This window comes from Zeus faber, assembly GCF_960531495.2.
Source record: "Zeus faber genome assembly, chromosome: 20".
In the NCBI taxonomy this organism is placed as follows: Eukaryota; Metazoa; Chordata; class Actinopteri; order Zeiformes; family Zeidae; genus Zeus; species Zeus faber.
The window spans coordinates 26,095,375-26,116,634 of NC_137207.1; the positions used below are offsets into that span (position 1 = coordinate 26,095,375).

Consider the following 21,260-nt stretch of genomic DNA (forward strand, 5'->3'; position numbering starts at 1 on the left):
TAAATTCTGGCAATTAAGTTCAGCAATAAAGTGCAGCAACAAACGAAAGCGACCGAAAAGGCACAGAGCCAAACAAACTCCTCCAACCTCCTCCGCCTATCTCCTCCACCCTCCACCTCCGCCAGCATCTTCCGTTAGTCCAAGTCGTCTGATCTCCAAGGTAAATACACGTTGTAAAGCCAGTTTATTTCTTTACATTCTTTTTTATTATGTTTTCATACAATATTTGTTATTTATAAATACATTTTTCTTATTTAAAAACACTTAAAAAAAATTGGGGTGTTTTTTTGGGGGCTGGAATGGATTAATGGCATTTCAATTAATTTCAATGGGGAGAATTGATTTGCTGTACGATTGAATTACGAGCTCTGTCATAGAACGAAATTAAACTCATAAGTCAAAGTACCACTGTATTTTATTTTTATTTTATTTTATAACTAGAAGCAGAACACACAATAATGAATAAACGGAACAGAGGGGTAAAAAAAATGAAATACAGAAATAGATAGGAAGAAATAATATCTAGTTAAAAAAAGGTTAATATTTTATATATTCACATTTATGTAAATAATAGTTATAATAGGAGATAGGGAGAGAATAGTCATAATGATAATAATAATCACATTATAAAAGTCTCATCATTTATTTTATATATTTTTTTAATGTATTTGCAGACAACCGAGGACCAAAATTGCATAATTACAATACAAACATCAGTCGGTGAATTTCTTTATTTTTTCATTTCATGTGAATAAATCCACATATTTTGTAACTTTTATATTATGTTATTTTATGTAAACATACACACGCGGCACCTGCACACACGCATTCACGCACACGCACGCCCACCACCCTGGTCTTACTGTAAATCAAGAGATAAGGTTAAAAAAGAAAGTCAGACATGTTAAATGTGAGCTGTGTTCCTCTTGGCTTCCACCGTAGTGGATCTAATAGACTCTGAGTTCCCACCGCCTGCAGCGTGACAAGGCTGAGATCTTCATTTTTGTCCTTTTCCAAGAAATGTCTGTCATGTTATTAACGTTGCTCCCAAGGGCTATTTTTCTTGGCCAAGGTAAATGTCACAGGGTAAAATAGTGCAATTCAGTGGGAGTATTAGACATTTTGCATGATGTAGACCGCTGTGACCCACAGTCCCAAGTATTTAAACTGCCCCAGAGATCCCTAAAGGCTCCAAACTTATATTCAATTCTACCAGGAGTTACAGGAATTAATGAAATGGTGTGTGTGTGTGTGTGTGTGTGTGTGTGTGTGTGTGTGTGTGTGTGTGTGTGTGTGTGTGTGTGTGTGTGTGTGTGTGTGTGTGTGTGTACTATGCTCTGTAAATTTCTGTACGTGGGTGTGAATCCTGTGGTTTTGTTGCCCTCTAGTGTCAGGTAGTGGAAGTGCTGTCGTGTCTGGAGCTCCCTCAGCAGGACTCAACTTGCACCAAGATAATAAGATAATGTGAGATGAGATAAGATAGTAGTTGTCCTATAGTAAAATAGTAGATTAATAGTGATGATAATCCACACAGCATGGCAACCTTTACTGCAACTCTACATTTATTCCTCTTAAATGAAAGGCAGCCGAAATTCGTTGGAGCTGAATGTGATGGGGTTCTCAGACAAACAAGTTTTCCATCCAGGTATTGGACTCGGGGCCCAAACAGAACACGGAGCAAGGGGCCACTGCGGAGCGTGTGCGGCGCGAGCGGACACCGCCTTCAACACCACCCGCAGCACATCCGTGACAACCCCTCGGACGGGGCGATCACCGTCCGACGCGACGGGGTCAATTCGATCAGATCCTCCGCGCGGCCGTTTCCTCTGGGCACCCAGAAGAGCCAAAAAACGTCTCTTTTGAGAGTTTAAAAAGAGAGCCTCCATGAAACGGAGGTTTGGGACAACGTCGGGGGAGGGGGGTCCCTCATCAGTTCTCCTCCTCCGTTCTAATCTTTTATCTTCAAAAAAAACAACAACACACCGATTACAAACGCGAACATCGGTGCAGAACCAGGAGGAGGACGTTTGGTTTTTTTAAAGGTGAGAGAGGTGGGGCTGCTGGACGCACTTTACACCTGGTCCGTCATCGCGACGGGCGTATCCTCCCCCTGGCGGCCGTCAAACGTGAGCCGCGGCCGCGTTCCGAGCCCAGAGGAGCATTAAAGGGCCACTCTGCTTTGTTTGTTTGTTTTTTGTTTTTTTTACCATAAGCACCGATGGGGCAATCACGTTGGCAAAGAACGTGGTCGCGATTGCCCCGCTGCTCGGCTGAAGCTGTTCTCTGAATACTGGATCTGACCCTCTGACCCCCCCCACACACACACCCTTATCGCTTGGGTCAACTCCCAATCGAACAATAAAGAAAAACAAAATACCAGAGTCCCATCCCACCCACTTATACTGGACTCCGAGGAGTCAAAAGGCTTTTGAAGCTTTTCTTTGGAACAGGAAGCAACATCCTTCACATGATGAAGAGAGAGAGAGATGGGAGAAAAGAAGACCGAGGGAGAAAAATTTGCCTTTCCTCCCGTTTTGTTTTTCCTGTTTTGGAATTCCTGCGACTCGGTCGAAGCGACTTCCTCCAGATGAAGATCATTGTTTCGGGGGTTTCCTTCTACGGGCATGAGAGGAAGGAGTTGCTGTAAACGGACGCAGTGTTCCCTGGTAAAACCACTGTTTCAGATAGACTGACAGACAGATAGACAGATAGACAGACAGAAGGACAGACAGACAGACAGACAGACAGACAGACAGACAGACAGATAGATAGATAGATAGATAGATAGATAGACAGACAGATAGATAGATAGATAGATAGATAGATAGATAGATGGACGGACGGACAGACAGATAGATAGATAGATAGATAGACAGACAGATAGACGGACAGACAGATGGATATAATACGGAGGCAAAATAATATTATAAATCAATACAATAAAAATCGAATTAAAGAAAATGTCAGTACATGGGAAAATAGACCTAAAAACTGCACAATATAAAAATATAGCAATATACACTAAACCTAATGATAAACAAATATGGCCTAAAAATAACAGAAAAACAGTTAAAAATTAAGATAAAAATGAAAAAGACCCAAAAATATATATAAAAGGTTTCTACACAAGACCTTCTGAAATAAACAGTGAAGCAGAAGGATCGACTTCAGATATGAACGGTCATGAACACTAAATATGATAATCCTGAGCCAAAAGATGCCACAGCAAACAAACAAACTAACAAACAAACACTCTCCGCGTCATCAAACTCACATCCACGTCCATCCTTTGAGTACGTTCTCAAACGACCGCCATCTTGGATTCTCGTTGGACAGCGAGCGAGCGCCTGTGATGTGCTGCCAAGCGCGCAACCATCGGCCTCGGCCATTAATCACCGTCCCCTTTCCCCTTCCCGCCGTTGCCTCAGTGAACTATGTCCCTGTTTATGGCCACATGGCCATGTTTTCTCCCACCGCCCGCGCGCGTCATCTGTGAAATATGCCCAAAGTGCCGCCCGTGGGAAACTATGGCGAGCGCGCCGTCGCGTCGGCCGATGTCTGCGCGGCGGTGAATTACCCAAATGACTGTGGAATGATATGTTTGTGCTGTGTTACAATGCACCGGCCGTCCTGCCGCTCCATACGAGGCGGCGTAGAAAACACAGAACGCTCAAAGTCAAGGTATTAAAAGTGGTATTCCATCGCGTTGTCTCTGCCGGGCGGATTTTCGCTGCAATCCCCAGAATTCCCATCCACACGGCGACGTTTTTACACTCATCCCGGGTTTTTCCCTCCTCTTCGCTCCGAGTCGTCACTTTCTTTCCTCCAAAGTTTTCCCTTTTCCCGTCCGTCGAGTCGTCGCGATTTGTGGCGGCGGACCCCGCCACCGAGGATGGCAAGTGCTGAACGGCTGTTTCTTATGAAGTGGCGGCGAAATAAAGAATGGAATGTGTTGTTGTTTTTTTTTTTTTTTTTTTACAAAATAATGTTACGGATTACAACTTTAAGTAAAAATAAATAAACAGTGAACTGAACAGACACAACAACACGCAGGCGTCTGAATGGAGACTCCATCAACGTCACACTGTGGAGAACAAAAGCGACTTCGGGTCCCACGTCTCCAGCCACCGGTTTATGAAAGGGGACTTCGGGCGGGACCACCATCTTGTGGGTTTCGGGAGCTAAGATAGGACAAGATGAGACACCCGCTGGCTCTGGGTGTGGTTTAGTGACTCCGCCCACCTGGAGAACAAAGAAAGTGAAAACAAACACCCCCGGCCTGCTAACCCGCTTCAGGAGGGACACGCCCAGGAGGTGGGTTTGAGGGGGCGGGAACGCACAGCGAATGCTTGATGCCAGAGCGGCGGTTCCCAACCTGGGGTGCGGGACCCCTGCAGGGGGTCTTTGGGGGGGGGGGGGGGTGCAAGGCCTTGAACGATTCGAGGGACATTCAAAAATCCACAAATCCAATATGTTGTATTGTGTGTTCTACAACCCTTACCAATCGAATCAATTCCGACTGAAACGACCACCGTCCGAATCAACCGTCTTTACCATCCCTGGAAATATGTCTGGAGAAAAAAAAAGTTTGTGTTTTATTACACAAAGGGGGTCAGATGGCACGGTGCTGCCTCACAGCGAGAAGGTCCTGGGTTCGACTCCCGCCTGGGGCGCTGTTGGCACCGCGCTCTGGAGGGTATCGTCTGATTAGGGGTCTTTTTTATTTATTTTTTGCTGTCAGCGTGATGGACGTACAACGCCGAGTATTTGTTCCGTTGCTCCAGGACAGAGTTAGTCTGCGAGTGGAGTCAACTTGTCAACCTGCAAAGCAACTCTTTATTCGTTCTTTAATCATCAACAACTGCTGCAGCAACTCTCACCTGTGGACGAGCTGTGGGACGACAAGAGCTTCTGGTTGTAGAGAACCACCACCAACCCCCCTCTTTGGAGAACCATTTATCATGCCTGGGTCTATAAACAACTGATCACTACTCCAAGAGGGGGGGATTGGGTGATTAGGAGTATTTCTGAGTGGAGTTTACATGTTCTCCCTGTGCTCAGATGCGGTTTCCTCCATGTAACATTGTAAGAACCCCAAAAAAAACCCATGCACAACAAACATCATCTGACTAGTTGAAGTTGGTCCCCGGGCGCTGTACTGTCAGCTGCTACCGCTCCTGGCCCCGCCCCCTCGAGGAAGGACAAGCTTTGATGGGATAAATGCGGAAACGACATTTCACAGCCTCCATCTGCGTGCGTGTGTGTGTGTGTGTGTGTGTGTGACAATGAAGACGAGCTAAGCTGGTCCTGTTTAAAAAAACAAGTACCGGTGGCCCCCAGAACGTCAGGGGCCGGTTTCCCATGTTCCTTCATATGGAAACTAGGTCCAGGTTCACTAAACTAGAAAGTTCCTGCCATGTTTTGAGCCCAGCCGCGCACTGCTCCGGCTGAGTTCATGCTTCGGCCACAGGAAGGTGTTTCGGCCCCTTTCATACAACAGGAAAAATGCTTCACCTTTGGAATAAACACTGGTGTACACAAGCAAATGACGATAGACAGACAGATACATAGATAAATAAAAATAGTAAAATATACATACATTCATTATCATTAATATATTATATGCATTATAATTAGAATGGAAAAACTAGAAAATATGTTATAAAGCATTTAAAAGCAATTGAAATAAAAGGCTAAAAACATATAAGGACAACAAGATCTCGACACAAAAGGTCAAAGGTCAAGTTAAGCTGTGCGCCACTCGTAGGTCTGGGTCGCATCTCGATAACCGACTCAACATACCAGCGAGAACGTTTACGTTCTGAACCCGGAAGGCCCGTCTCTTACAGAGGATCACGCTGTCACTCCCTAATGGGACGTACTGTACGAGTAGAGTAGCCCAACCGACCCCCCCGCCGCCGGCCCTCCCCGGGGGCCCCTGTCCCAACTACTGCACAGGAAAACCCTCCTTTTGGAGGCAGGTGGGAGCGGGCGCGGCCCGGGAGCTTCCCCGCGGGAGAGCGGAGGTGGGAGCTGCCGCACCGGTTCCGCTTCATTCCAGTGATGTCACAGCCACTGGCCCTCGGAGGCTTTCCTCCCGCTCGTGTGTTGTGACACACGAGTCGTGGTGAAATAGGAGCCGCGTCCCCGCGGCGGAAGTCGCCTCCCTGCTCCGAGGAGGAAGCTGCAGGTGAGTGCGAGCGGCTGGCGCTGTTATCTGCGGGTGGGGAGCTTTATCCGACATTGTGGTGGCTGTTTGCGCTGCTGTACCGCACCTCTGTACCGCACCTCTGTACCGCACCTCTGTACCGCACCTCTGTACCGCACCTCTGTCGACTGCTTTTCTGCTTCTATCTCTAATGTTTTGTAACACCCACACACTTCCTCTCTCTCTCTCTCTCTCTCTCTCTCTCTCTCTCTCACGCGCTCACCCCCCCCCCTTCTCTCTCCCTCTCAAAAAAATCAAAAAACAAGCCAGGACCATATTGGAGCTGGAACCGCTCGCTTGCTTTGCCTTTCGGTCGTTTGTTTTTTATTTTTGTTCCAGCTCCAGGGGGGAACGTCCTGGTCAGATTGTTTGTGGGTGCACTATCTCACCCCTCACAGCGAAACAGCATCTGGCCACCAGCTTTGGGCCTGACTGAGTGACTAAACGCTATAAAATGCTGTTGCAGCTTCACAGTTAAATGAGTGGTTGGCTTCCTGGACGCGGGGTCACAGGGCCGACTCCCACTTCTTTGTTTTGTTTTTTTTGTTTTGCTTATCAGCGGTACAGTGTGTAGACGCTGGTTTCCACCAAAGTACGAGAGCAAAGTGAGGAGGGACAACCTTCCCCAAACAGGAACTTTAGGCATCCATAAAAGGGTTGCTGGTGGCTAGGAGACATACGACCGCTCGGATATGTTATTTCGCCCGGTTCTAGGTGCTTCCAGGTCCAGAAAGGGACGAGCCCCGTTTCCGTGCTTTTGCATGAGCCGTGCACCGACCCAGCTGGTTGGACCTCGGGGTTGATGCTGATTGGCAAATCCACAAATCCAATTGGGTTAAAACCGCTGGCCATCGTTCTGGGCTGCGAACTCCACCCCTGACGGAGGAGAAGGAACCTTCTTCGGTACAGGAAGTGGAATCCAAGTGGAACCAATTCCAGAACCAGGTTCCCGCTGTAGAAGTACTGGGAACCAAATTCCCGGTTCCTGAAAAGGTTCCTGCGACGGACACGCCTCTGGCAGTGTTTCTAATGGACTGCTTTGTGGAACTGGAACTGGAACTCAAGTGGAACCGATTTCAGTTCCTCAGAACCTGGGACTAAGCCGCCGGTTCCTGGTGGTGAAGCTGGTGGTCTCTGGCCGTGAGGGGCCCGGGCTCTTAACGTGTCGCAGCTGCAGTTTCATTCTCATTCCTGTTGTTTACTGTCACACATGCTTTCTGTTTCTCTCTCTCTCTCTCTCTCTCTCTCTCTCTCTCTCTCTCTCTCTCTCTCTCCCAGCTTCGTCGTACTGGGGAGGGGGTTGGAGCGCCTGGTCTTCTAATTGGTCTTCCGGCAGAGTGGGCTGTTTTCCCCCGCCGCTCGGGGGGTCCGGAGAGGTGGGGATCCGGTGGTCGAGGAGGGGGGTGGGCGGGTGGGGCTGGATAAAAAGCCTCGCCTCCTGCCGTCTGCAGCTCAGCACATGTGCAGAAGGCGCCGCGGTGAAGGGTCCACAGGAGCGAGGGAGGAGAGGGGGTCGCACGGAGCACCGATCCCTTGTCCGCAGAGCCGGTGCAGGGTCTTCCCTCTCGCTGCACCGGGATGGAGGGGACGGGCAGGACCTACGTGTCCACCTTCCACGTGGACCTGAAGAGCGTCCGGCCCCGGCGGGCGGAGGACCGGGGAAAGGACGCGCCGGCGCCCGACGAGAGGAGGTGTCTGAGGGACAGCTCGACGGCGTCTTCGTCAGGTAGGGACGGCGCGTGTTGACTCCGCACACCCGAGTTTAAAAGTGCATGAGAGGTTTTTTTTTTTTTATATTCTGTCCAAATATCAACTCTTTACCCTTTCAAGCCCAAGTGAGACCACCGTCACGACACGGGGGGAACAGCGGTGCTTAGTGTCTTCGTGTGAGAACTGATAGAGCTGCACGGGAAGTTGTGTGGTTTGAACTACTGCAGATGAGCTGAGTGTGGCTGTGGCTTTTACAGCATGAATTATTATGAACAGGGTTTATTTTTTTAACCCGTGTTGATGCAGAACCTCTCATTTAATGATCCTTTACATTTTTTTTTATTTTTGTTTTTTTTTAATCATATTAGCAACCGTCATCAGTACTATCATTTTTACCATGTGCTACGCCGCTTGTTTGATTTCTTTTTTTATCTGGTGGTAAATCTACACGGTATATTTCGTGAGCATTTGTCTCTCAATAATGTTTTATGTTTTAATTTGATTTGTTTGATGATCCCCTCTTATTTAGACGGCTTTAATATTTTTATTAACACCAAAAAAAAAAAAAAGTCCTTGTGGTAAAGACATCAAGCTTCTCGGGACTTTTATTCCAAAATGGATACCAGCTATATCAGTTAGTTGCTCTTACATTTTGAAAAAGGATGGATTACGACCGTAGGATCATGTCTGGCTTGAAACCCAACGTGTGTTTTGCTCGTTGAGCGTCTGTTGTGTTGACGCTGCGGCACCAGGTGGTTGAAGAGACGGGGGTGCGACCAGAGGGGAGGTGTTATCATGAGGTGTGATTGTTTACTTTTGTCTTGGCTGTTTGGGGAGCTGCTCCACCATTCACTCTCTGTCCCCCTCCAATCAGCACGTCCCCTCCTAGATCCCAGGGTGTCAGGACCCTGGAACCCTAACCCCCGAGACACCACTGGAGACAAAGAGATGTTTGAACGCCTCTGGCGCGCTCCCGCGTGTGTGCGTGTGTGTGTGTGCGTGCGTGCGTGCACGACCCCAGGGGCTCCTGCGACGCCACATTAGCCCCCAATGAGTATTTTTTCAGCGTTTCTCCTGCACAGCAGCTTGTTATACTGCGACTTCTACTTATCAAGGCAAACCTCCACCCAGATCCTTAGTCCTTTTTTATTTTTTATTTTTTTTTCACCCTGTGCTGTCAGCGTGATGGACGTACAACGCAGAGTATTTGTTCCGTTGCATCCAGGACAGAGTTAGTCTGCGAGTGGAGTTCAACTTGTCAACCTGCAAAGCAACTCTTTATTCGTTCTTTAATCATCAACAACTGCTGCAACAACTCTGTCCTGTGACGAGCTGTGGGACGAGCGGAGCACACAACCACCGCCAACCCCCTCTTTGGAGAACCATTTATCATGTTTAAACAACTGATCACTACTCCAAGAGGGAGAATCACCACGGGTGAGATAAATAAACATAGAAACAAACAACATTTACACAAAAACATATACATTGGACGACAACGAAAACAAGGAAAACAGTGAATTAGCTGCAGGAAAACTGGAACTACAACTGGTCACTTCTTGTGACTACTGGCCTCTTCCTGTCATAGTTATCCTGAGATAAGGATCCTTATCCTTAAATAATAACAGATCCTTAGTCCTAATGTCACCTCCACCCTCAGGGCTTTCAATGTTTGCACTCAAATTCCACGCTTGGATCATTTTGCATGACAACAGCATGGACTTGTGGTTAAACCCAAAAGTACTGAAACCCTCACAGGAAGCTGCAGGGTCCTCTGCAGGGTCCTCTGCAGGGTCCTCTGCGGCTTCTCACCAAATGACAGTGTACTCCTGCAGGTGTCTCCAATTTGTGTTTTGTAGTTTTGTGGCTAATGACGCGTGCAATCATGTGCATTTATACATCCATTGCCTTGGACACACACACACACACACACACACACACACACACACACACACACACACTGTTAACATTCCACTAGCCACAGGGGATTAGTACTTCTCTGCTCTGGACATTCCATTCATACATACACACTACACATGTGTACATCTATATGCAAACAAACCACAACGGCAAACCCCAGTTTGATGCTACTTGCAGTGAGCTGTCAATGAGGAAAATAAATGATAACACAATAAAATGACATGCATGATAATCAAGCTGTTTGTTTCACGATATCCTGCTGTTCATTTCACAAACTGCTCCGTGGTGACGGCACTGGCCGAGCACAGCAAACATAGTGAATCCGTTTTTTCAGCGCACCTCAAAAAGGTTATTTCTGTTTGCATCTTAAAATACATCTTGACGTCGCCATCAAGCAAAAGTTGAGTTTCCCGATGTTTGATTCAACGAATGTAGTTGGAAGAAGGACTGCACAAGAGCGCCATCTGGTGGCATTGTCACTGAAATAACTCTGCTGCTAGAAGGAGTGTTTATAAACCCAGTATTAAATTATTATTATTATTATTATTATTATTATTATTATTATTATAAGTCATTATTCATTTTATTTTATTTTTACTCATCATAAATGTGCAGGATTTATAAATAACGTTTTTTGAGTTGCTGGAAGGTGTACTTCCATGATTTCACATTAGCTAGGCTAGTTGATCCCATCTGCAGCCATGCATTGAGCTAACACAGTTAGCATGCAGTCCGCCGCTATCTCTGTACTGGACACAGAGCGATGAAACTGCTGTCGATCTTCTTGTCTGAATCTGGGTAAGATGGACAAAAAGTTAGCAAAAACATTTTGAAAAAAAAAACAAAGGTGGGGAGAAGTACTGTCGATCAGGGGATCCCAAACCAGGGTCCTCGCCCCTCTAGGGGTCTGTGAATGAATTGCTAAAAAAAAAAAAAAAAGAGAGTTGGGAATTGCAGTTGGAAAAGGTGGAAAAGAAGTCCAACCAGTCAACCGAGTTGATGGGTGGTGCGAAAACATGGCAGGCGTTTGACTTTCTGGACCTGGACTGATCTGCCACGACCTACTTTACAGCGACACATGAATGTTCCCGACGGGGGATTCATGAAGCGCTTCATCATGGTCACATCCATCTGGCTTTGGGAGTGGGGACAGGGACATTTTTAAAGTGGCTAAGTACAGGTTTAGCAAGGAGGTGCGAGATGCTTAACGACTGTGCTCAAAGAGACTCCGACGCCGGTCCTCAGCCAATGACTCCGCCTCCGCCCCCCGCCGCCCGGGTTCAGACAAATCACGAGCCTCAAAGGCAAAAACACCTCACTCCATGGACAACTCACGCCTGGCCGACGACCTGAACGACTTCTACTGTCGCTTTGAAAAGGCAATGGGACAGTCCCGACACCATCCCCCCCGTGACGCCTTCCACCAGCCCCGGGCCCACCTGCTACACCTCCCCCACCCCTGCAGGGGACTGGAGCTCTTCACAGCGACTCAACTCAGAGGATATGTCTTATTTGACATATTCTTATATATTTACAGATTGTTTTCCGATTCTGATTCTGATTCTGATGAGGATTTGTTTGTTGTCTGTGACATCTCTACTTCTCTCTATTCAGGCGGGAGAGCAAATGACTCCACGCCCACCTCTCTCCTGGCGGGCGTGGCCCGTCTGGACCTTTCGGAAGGCTCCACGGGGGACGCGGGGATCTACACCGGCACCGCTGCGAGTCCTGCCTGGAAACAGCCCGGCGGGGCGGGGCTCCGCGCTGCAGGTAAAATAAAACTGGAAAAACCAAACTTTGTCCGCGGCGGCGCGTGAAACACAATCGCAGGGCGGAGCGACGACCACACTGGAGGCAGTGAGACGGCGCTCCCACGACGAGAGGCTTTTACTCAAATGACGCTCATTTAAGTCGATGAATGATGATTTTGTGTTTTGGGGGGTTGGGGTTGGACTCAACAGGAAGCCAGGGGGGCTCCACCCGCTCCACTGGAAGGTCCAACGAGGAGGAAACGCTCCAGACAGAGGAACGTGAGGTCGCCCACAGAGCGGCCGAGACGGCGGAGGAGGAGAAAGGTCCAAAACACTGTTTTCTACCGATGGGCACCAACATTTTAATATGGCCTGGGCTCAAAATAATCCTGTAGTTTTCTTTTATTATATGCGCTGCATTTGCTTTGTTTCATTTGGTATTTCAATTTCACGGTAAATCCCCTCTGTATTTAAGAAACGCAGCTTCACAGCACTTTTATCCCAAACTCTGTGGAACTGAACCATCCACAAACAGAAAGTCATTTTTGATATTTCAATATAAATAAACAAATGCAATACTTTAAAAAAATAAAAAATCCAACATCATAAATAATCAAGCACTGCAGGTGTTTTCAGAGATTTAGTTTGAGGTCAGTTCGCTGTGAAGTGCAGCGGGCCTGCCTCCCTGCGGCATCAGCTGTTTTCCATCCATTCAAATTGAGACGGCTGCTTTCACCTGATTGGTCGGATGCCTCTCATAACCCGCCCGCATCGCGACGCCCCAGTGATCCCTCTCTTTCCGTCCTGTTCGTCTCCACAGACGTCAGCCCCCGCCGGGACGACAGCAAGGGTGAGTGACACCGACTGGCACGGGCTGCGGCTCCCTCCCTCCCTCCCTCCCTCCCTCCGCACGAACAAACGCACTCACTCCTTTGTAACAAACACACAGATGAAATGTGAGGATTATGTTGGATTGATCGTGTTCTGGTTTGAACAGCAATAAGGTGTGTGTGTGTGTGTGTGTGTGTGTGTGTGTGTGTGTGTGTGTGTGTGTGTGTGTGTGTGTGTGTGTGTGTGTGTGTGTGTGTGTGTGTGTGTGTGTGTGTGTGTGTGTGTGTGTGTGTGTGTGTGTGTGTGGCACGCCTCTTGCTTTTCAAAATGTTTTGATTGTCTTATTTTAGCTGTGTTTCGTCTGTCCCACCTTTTTTTATTTCCTGTGTTTTCCCGGTTCCTCTCAGAGCCCCCGGTGGTGTTCCTGGACCCCCCGGAGCAGCTGGAGGTTCGGGTGGGGAAGCCGGCCTCGCTGCACTGTGCCTTCAGGATCAGCTCCTCGCCGGTGGCCTGCTGCTGGATCCACAACGGGGACAAGGTCAATCAAACATTTTAAGATGGCGTGTATAGAAAATATTTTTCCAGAACTAGAACTTGTTCCAAAAAAAGAAAATGGTGACCTGCGGCTGCCATGAACAGCCACCAAGCCCGTAGAACTTTGAGGAATAATGCTCAAATTTCTTAATTCTCTATTTGTTCAGCGTCAATGTTTTAAGTTGTGAAAGCCTGTCAGTTTCTTTAAGATGAATCCAGTATTAAGTGTAGCGTGTGAATCTTATTGATGGGGCTTGAATATAAGACTTTTTTTTAAATATCACATACAGTATATTTATTCTATACGTAGAAATTGGGATTTGTAAGGAATGTGATGTTCCAAAAGGTTCTCGCTGGTTATGGATACACTCATGGCTTCAAATGGAGGATTTTATTGAACGAGTTTTGAAACCTGATTTAAGACACGAAGACGGAGGAACCTCGATTTCTGACGCTGGAACTAGATTTTAGGTTCCACTGAAACACTTGGCTCGGTGCACCGAGTGGACGCCTCCGTAGGTGTCACAGCCGCTTATGAAATCCAATGTTTCCGGTAAACCCCCCTCCCGCGCCGCTGCAGGTGGTGCTCAGCGGGCCTCGGACCTCCGTCAGGACCACTGAGCGTGGGAGCACCGTGGTGGTGTCGCAGGCTCGACCCGAGGACGCCGGCTCCTACACGGCCGTGGTCCGGACCCGGCGAGGCCTCGGCCACCGCACCGTGTCCCTCAGTGTCATCGGTGAGAGCCACTGGCGCGCGCGACCACGACCCTCACAAAGGATGGAAGTCGGATCTTGTGTCGCGAGATCAAAATGGCGAGGCTGCAGTCATTGACTGAACTCGTTTCCAGGCAGACTAGCCGCTCCCTCTGACGGTGATGACCCTTTGTTCTGATGGAAGGTTCGACTTTGTCCGGGTTTAGTCTCAACCTTTTTTATTATTTGTTTGTAACGTCCTGGTGTACCCTTGTCCCTTATTATAATTATTTTAAAACTTCTTTTCTCATGCCCAATTTTTGCATTCTTGCCGTGAGGCGGACCCCGCCCCCAACAATGGGGGGGGGGGGGGTAAAGAGCGGCACATGCACAACACCAACACATTGAATGGATGTTTCTTATCAATCTTTTTAACAAAAATGACCACTTCAAACCTTGTTAGTCTTTTATCGACCCCTGGAAACAGCCCCATATTTGCCGATTTGGGAATCATGTCTCGACGTTCCTCCTCCAGACCGGCCGCTGCCCCCCGCCTCCCAGCCCGTGGTCTCCCAGCTCTCCTCCGGGTCGCTGGTTCTGTCCTGGACCGGGCCTAGCTACGACGGGGGCACCGCCATCTTGGGCTACAGGGTGGAGGTCCGGCGGGAGGACCAGCCCGAGCCCCTGACCTGGACGGGGCTGAGCGTCTGCTGCAAGAACACCTCGTACCGGGTGCGGTCGGGCCTGGAGGCCCAGGGCCGCTACCGCTTCCGGGTGCTGGCCTGCAACGCCGCGGGGGTCAGTGACCCGAGCGAGGAGTCAGAGTCCGTCAAGATGGAGGCCAAGGGTCAGTCTGATGGACGAGAAAATGATCAATTCACATTGGGATTTGAGCCGGGGCCAGTTTTTAAATTTGTGTTCAGATGGAGACTTTATTGATTCCTGGAGGGAAATTCACGTGTTACAGCAGCTCACATCAAAACCAACTAATAATAATAAAAATGGTAATGCAACAACAAATTGAAAACCTAAAAATATTTGTTTTTAGGTTAAAATGTAGTTGCATTATTAGGTTTACATACATATTATAAATGTTTATGAAATATTATTTACATAACATTTTTAATATTTCATCTATTTTCATTTTAATATTTATCCTGAATTTCTGGAAAGTCATATTTGGTTTACTCAGGACAAACTGCAACTAGATGTAAATTAAAGGATTAAATGCGTTGTGTGTTGCTGTCTGGGAAGGGAAAGGTCTTTTATCAGTTAGATCACTTCAAGGGATACTCCTACAGTTTTGTTTTTTTGTTGGTCTACCCTCGCCCCCATTCAGACGTGAAGGTCAATAACACTGCCATGCCTGTGTGCCCAGTACAGAGATGGTGACGGGCTGCATGCTAAGTGTGCTAGCTCAATGCATGGCTGCGGAGGGGTTCAGCTAGCCTAGCTCCTGTAAAATGGGGGGGAATGCACATTCCAGCATCTTTAAAAGCTGCATAATTATCTATCGTTGGAATCCCCCGCAAAAAGTATCCAGAGAGTATCCTTTAACACCTGCTACCCTTAAATGCCTGGACTTGTGTATTTGAAGGTGCCCCTCAAGAGGAGGCCCACTCCTACGTGACGGTGACCGTGGACACCGTGCACCAGGTCGAGGATCACTACGACGTGCACGAGAAGCTGGGCGGGTAAGCGTGCATTTATCGCCTGCTTCCATTCAGGAGCCCAAATGGGGTTTTCACAGCGTCTCTACGAGGACGTCTGTTGGTCTTCACGCCCGTTTGGTTTTAATGGGGGGGACTGCAGCTCAAATTAGTGTTGGCATTTGCTTTTAAATTTTCAGGTCGTAGTTTCTGCTTTGGCCAAGTTCTAGATACCATGGAACTGCCTCGGAATAATTGTAACTGGACTCAAAATAAAAACTTTGAATACAAATTTAGAATCAAACGGGCACTTAAATGTCTAGTTTCTATTGAGTAGTTTCCGCCAAAGTCACTTTATGACATGTCTTTGTTTTTATTTTTTAAAGGGGTAAATTCGGCCAGGTGTTCCGTCTGTCCCACAAGGAGACGGGCGACGTGTGTGCGGGGAAGTTCTACCGGGTGCGGGGCTCCAAGGACCGGGCGGCGGCTCGCAGGGAGATGGAGCTGATGAACGGCCTGCACCACCCCAAGCTGGTGCAGTGTCTGGCCGCCTACGACTCGCGTGCCCAGACAGTCATGGTGATGGAGTAGTGAGTGGCTCTGGGGGGAAAAGTCAAACAAATATCCCATTTTCTCTTTTTTTTTTTTTTTTTTTTTTTTTTTTTTAATTTATTTATTTTTTTTTTACTTCAGAACAAAATCAAAACATTGTAAGAGCCTGTTATTGGTTTTTCTGATTTTTAGATTTGTGTGTATTGGCTTAGTTGTCATTAATTGACGCTCGAGAGATGCCGCACCTCTCCCGCGATTGGCCGTGGCTTCAGGCTTCAGTGGACACGCCGGAACTCTTTTATTCATGCATGATTTTGAAATTTGAAGCAAGTTTTTATTGAAATATTTCAGATTTGGCTGAGTGGCTAATAACTTTTCTGTGGTATGACAAACTCGGAACACATATTGTGTTGTTATTGTTGCTTCACAGGGACTTAAAGGGAATTTTCTTCCATTCCCCGTTTCTCATCACTTCAGAGGGATAAAACGTAAATGTTTTGATCCCAAATAGGCCCCAAAAATATATATAAATTATATGATTAAAAAAAAAACCAAAAAAAAAAACCCCAAGATTACACAGATGGCCTGCTGGTGTTTTTAAATTGTACTAGTAAAAAAACAAATGCTCCGATATTCAGATTTGACACCAGTGCCCATATTATAGTTTTGGAACTCGCTGACAGTTTCATGTTGTATCAGATTGTTTTAACACAATTGAAAATGTATTACCTATTTTACCTTTTTTTTTTTTTTTTTTTAGAAATGTTTCATTAAATATTTTATTATATAAATATTATTTGTTTATTGTAATCTTTTCTAGCTTTTTCTTTTTTTTACTTTATCGCCTATTTGTTCTGACGTGAGCACCTGTGACATCACAATTTCTCTGCGCTGAATAAGTGCTTTTCAGTGTGGTCAAAGCAAATCATATAGACTGCGGCAATGCACGAAGAGATCACAGAATAAAGTGAAAAGAACATTGAGTGTGGTATAATGACCCGGTCTCCGCAGCATCGCCGGTGGCGAGCTCTTCGAGCGCATCGTGGACGACAGCTTCGAGCACACGGAGCCGACCAGCAGCCGCTACATGCAGCAGATCCTGGAGGGGATGCAGTTCGTGCACCGGCTCGGCATCGTCCACCTGGACCTCAAACCCGAAAACATCGTCTGCGTCAACGACACCGGGACGCAGATCAAGCTCATCGACTTCGGCCTGGCCCGCAAACTGGGTGAGTGCACGGTTAAAATGTCCGCTCGGGGGGGTGGCGTCAAATATATTCCTGGGGGAAAAAAATAAAAATCACACCCGGGGCCCAAATCGGACTCGCTTGTTTGGCGTTTTTACGGACTGGATCCAAATGACTCCCCTTTATTTTTATTTTTTATTTTTTTAATATGGCCGTCAAATTTCCAGACTGTTGGCGTTCGCTGCAGCTGCCTTTTGCTTGCGAGTGCCCGATTCGTCGTGGCGGACTCCGCCACTACAAATTGGAAACTGCAGGGACAGCACAAATACGTTGAACGTCCGTTTGTTATAAAGTGCCGGTTAAATAAAGCATCAGATATGGGCTTTAAGTAAACAAAATGTCACGGATTACCCCTTTAAAAGGCCTCGCATGATGCGTTTTCTAATTCTAACCCGTGTCCTTCATAAGAGCCTGGAAAACCCCTGATGGTGATGCACGGGACCCCAGAGTTCGTGGCTCCCGAGGTGGTGAACTTTGAGCCCGTGGGTCTGGAGACGGACATGTGGAGCATCGGGGTCATCTGCTTCATCCTGTAAGTCACGCCCAGGCTTTTGGAGAAGTCCGTTCACTTGGATTATGTCATTATGATGTCGTTTGGACGCTGTAATAACACCTTGGATTTTAAATCTGGACTCCACTTTGCACTTGGACATTCAAAAGACCACAATGGACATTTTATATATACGATAATTTTGTCACTGCATCCATGCGATTCCAGTTTCTGTAATGCTGCTGTTGATGGGGGACACATGCCGTCTTACTACTGATCCCTTCCTTTGCTGCTGTAACACCTGCATTTCTGCACAGTGTTACTTTACGACCACATGTTAAACACTGTCTCAACTCTGGTGTCTCCAACTGCTCCTACGTCTGACGCCCTCCGCTGGTGGTTAATTTGTCCTTACGGTTAAACACTGAAATAAGATATAAAATATAAGAATATAGATGGATACTTGATTCATCACTGCAGGGAAATTGCAGCGTCCCATCAAAATGGGCGACGCTATTAAGGATACAAATTGAAGGAATAAAAGGGAAATATGCAATGGACCGAAGGATTACCGGGAAAAATTGGCAACATACAATGACACTAAGGATTTACTCAAGGTAAAGAAAATGGTCATGTTTAATAAAAATGGATTACAATAAATGTAGTTGGCTATTGCATTGACCTTCTGACAAACACACATAAAAAAATTTACAAAGGCAATTAAAAAAAATAAACTATTGTCAGTAACACAGCTAGAAAACAACTATAGGATAAGAACCCTTTCAATATACAATTAACCAAATGACACTGTATTGTTTTGGCTGCAGGCTGAGTGGGGAGTCTCCGTTCCAGGGGAACAGCGACGCAGAGACCCTGGCTCTGGTGACGGCTGCCAAGTACGACTTCGACCCCGAGAGCTTCGAGGACATTTCGGCGCAAGCCAAGGAGTTCATCAGCTCCCTGCTGAAGAAGGACCGCAGGTTGGTCCGGTGGTCCCGATAAATGCCTCGACTGCGACCCTCCCACTCGGACTGCGGCGTTGTAGGCAGCCCTGCTTAAGGGGCCTCGGTGTGTGTGTGTGTGTGTGTGTGTGTGTGTGTGTGTGTGCGCGTAACCCTCCCTGGTGTGGTCCAGATGCAGGCTGTCCTGCGACGAGGGCCTGGCCCACCCCTGGATGGCCTCCTTCTCCGTGCTGAACCGCAGACCCACCAAGTCCCTCAAGAAGGAGAAGATGAAGCGCTTCCTGGCCAAACGCAAGTGGAAGGTAACGCATGGAGGGGGGGGGGGGGGCACACACACCACTTTAATTCTGTTGCTCTGGATCCAGATGAACTGAGTCAGTGAGTGCAGTGCAGTACTGACGACCGTCCAGCTCTAGTGGACCAGGTCCGACTGGATGATTGGAAGATTTAAATCTGGCCGAACAATATGAAATGATTGTGATGATGGTGTCCGTCCCTATTTCTGATTCCAGCAAAGTCCTGAATCAGAGGACCATCACAGTAACTCATAATTTATAATAAAAAAATATTAATTTGGAATTTAAATATGCAATATATCTATCTCTAAAACTCTATTCTTCCAAATAAAACTCCCAGTGTCTGACCTGGTATCAAAATCAGAACGTTACATCTTTAGTCCTCAAGGATTCATTGTTTTTACACCCACACTTTAAAAAGGGGCATTTTGTCAGACTAGTAACAGGACATTGCATCACTTCCTGGAACTGGCAACCTGCTGCAGCCAACGTTGCACTCATACAACATGCTTAAAAAAAACAAAACACCTCAAGTGAGTTTCCCAATTTTTGGAAAGGAGGCTTTTTTAATTTTATTTTTTTTAAGGCTGAAATTGCCCCATTGCTCTGCATGTGTTTCAATGTGTCGCTGATTTGTGTCGTCTATCAACTTGTAGAAAACGGGCAAAGCTGTTCTGGCTCTGCAGAGGATGAGCAACCTCTCCAACCGACCAGACTCTCCTAGGACCTCCACCGACGGTGACACACACACACACACACACACGCCTCTGAAATCAAATTCTCCACCTCAATCACTTGTCATGCTCAGGACTGATCGTCTTGCAGTGCTGTTGGGACACAACCCAGCTGTTGTGTCGTGATGCACGGTTTTGAACGCCGTCAACCGCTTTGTTCTGATGTAGTTCCGTGCGGCGAAACCCTCGTCGGGTTCTTTTTTAAACGGACACTTATAAGTTGATGTTGTGCTGCGTCTCACGACTCAAACCCCTGCTCCCCCACCCGCCCAGAGCCGGCCTGGAGCCCGGAGGCGGAGCAGGCCATCCAGGGCCTGGAGAAGCAGCTGTGGTGTGAGCCTCGCTTCCTGCGGACCCTGAGGGACACCACGCTGCCGGAGGGAGCCGCCGCCCAGCTCACCTGCACCGTGCACGGTACCCGCAGAGACGCAGCCTGCACCACAATACCAGACAGAATCTTTTATCGAAAAAGTGACACCGCCGACCAACTACTAAGCATTTGTAGATTACTGAGTCCATTCTTTTTGTTAAATTCAAATGGTTCAAATCTTACATGCAACACGGATGCATTTTAAAAAGCCTGACGGCTGCGGTGACTCTTTACAAAGGAGTTATTTTTTGTTGACTATTCATAAGTGTACATCCCTGGACCACACTCTGATGCAGTGGATATGCCCCAACACAAAAGTAGCACTTATCTACCTAAAATTATAAATGGATAATAAAACTTGATTGTGGATTAACTTGAACATTGTCAGATTCTCACTTTTTTTTAAAATCAATGATTGGCAAGGGCGTCTGTGTTATGCATGTAAATATATTAACATGGATGCTTTCCAAAAAAAGATCATAACCCCGATGCGTCCATCTTGTTACTCCCAGGCTTCCCAGAGCCGGAGGTGGAGTGGCTCCTGAACGAGGAGCCACTGGCCCCCTCGTCCAGGACCTCCATGGAGCGGGGCCCCGAGGGACTCTGCTCCCTGGTGCTGTCTGACCTGAGGCCCTCAGACGACGGGGTGTACCGCTGCAGGGCCACCAACCACCTGGGGGAGGCGCTGTGCTCCGCCAAGCTGGCGGTGAGGGGCTGAAGGGGTCTGGCCTCAGGGACGTCCGGGAGCGCACAACCCTTCCCCCTGAAACCCTGACTGCAGCACTGGACCATCCGTGACCTGTGTTTGATTTTGAATGTGTTCACCAATGTCCAGTCAAATTTGACGTAACTTTCTCTTCATATTGTATGAAAATTAAAGATTATCTTACGAAGAGACTTGATTTACTTTTGGAACATCATAATGAACGTGCAAGTGTCGTCATGTGGCGCAGTGCACTGCTGCCTCACAGCAAGAAGGTCCTGGGTTCGATTCCCGCCTGGGGCGCTGTTGGCACCGTGCTCCGGCGGGTTATCTCCCAAACAGGAGCCTTTCTGTGTGGAGTTTGCATGTTCTCCCTGTGCTCACGTGGGGTTTCCTCCACCTCACGTCAGTAAGGACCCCCACCCAAAAACATGCACCCATCATGGTCTGACCAGCGATGGACACTCATGACCAGGTCCCCGGGCGCGTCCACTGCTCCTGGCTGTGCCCCCGGAGGAAGGACAAGCCAAAGGATGGATTGAATGCAGAGGCCTCATTTCACCGGCCACCTTCCAAAGCGTGTGTTGTAGTGTGCTGTGACAATTAAAGA

The 21,260-nt window shown here is 47.6% G+C and overlaps 1 protein-coding gene across 1 annotated transcript; it reads left to right on the plus strand.

Moving 5' to 3' along the window:
- The first annotated feature begins 7,647 nt into the window (after positions 1–7,647).
- On the plus strand, positions 7,648–21,243 carry LOC307245825 (myosin light chain kinase, smooth muscle-like). The gene is made up of 16 exons (XM_080021512.1): positions 7,648–7,934; positions 11,453–11,608; positions 11,800–11,913; positions 12,410–12,439; positions 12,828–12,958; positions 13,535–13,691; positions 14,183–14,494; positions 15,245–15,341; positions 15,683–15,886; positions 16,860–17,077; positions 17,504–17,627; positions 18,413–18,565; positions 18,720–18,849; positions 19,500–19,581; positions 19,851–19,991; positions 20,460–21,243. Exons 1-16 carry the CDS (start codon positions 7,787–7,789, stop codon positions 20,663–20,665), a joined length of 2,403 nt encoding a protein of 800 aa, XP_079877638.1. The 5' UTR covers positions 7,648–7,786; the 3' UTR covers positions 20,666–21,243.
- The last annotated feature ends 17 nt before the right edge of the window (positions 21,244–21,260 follow it).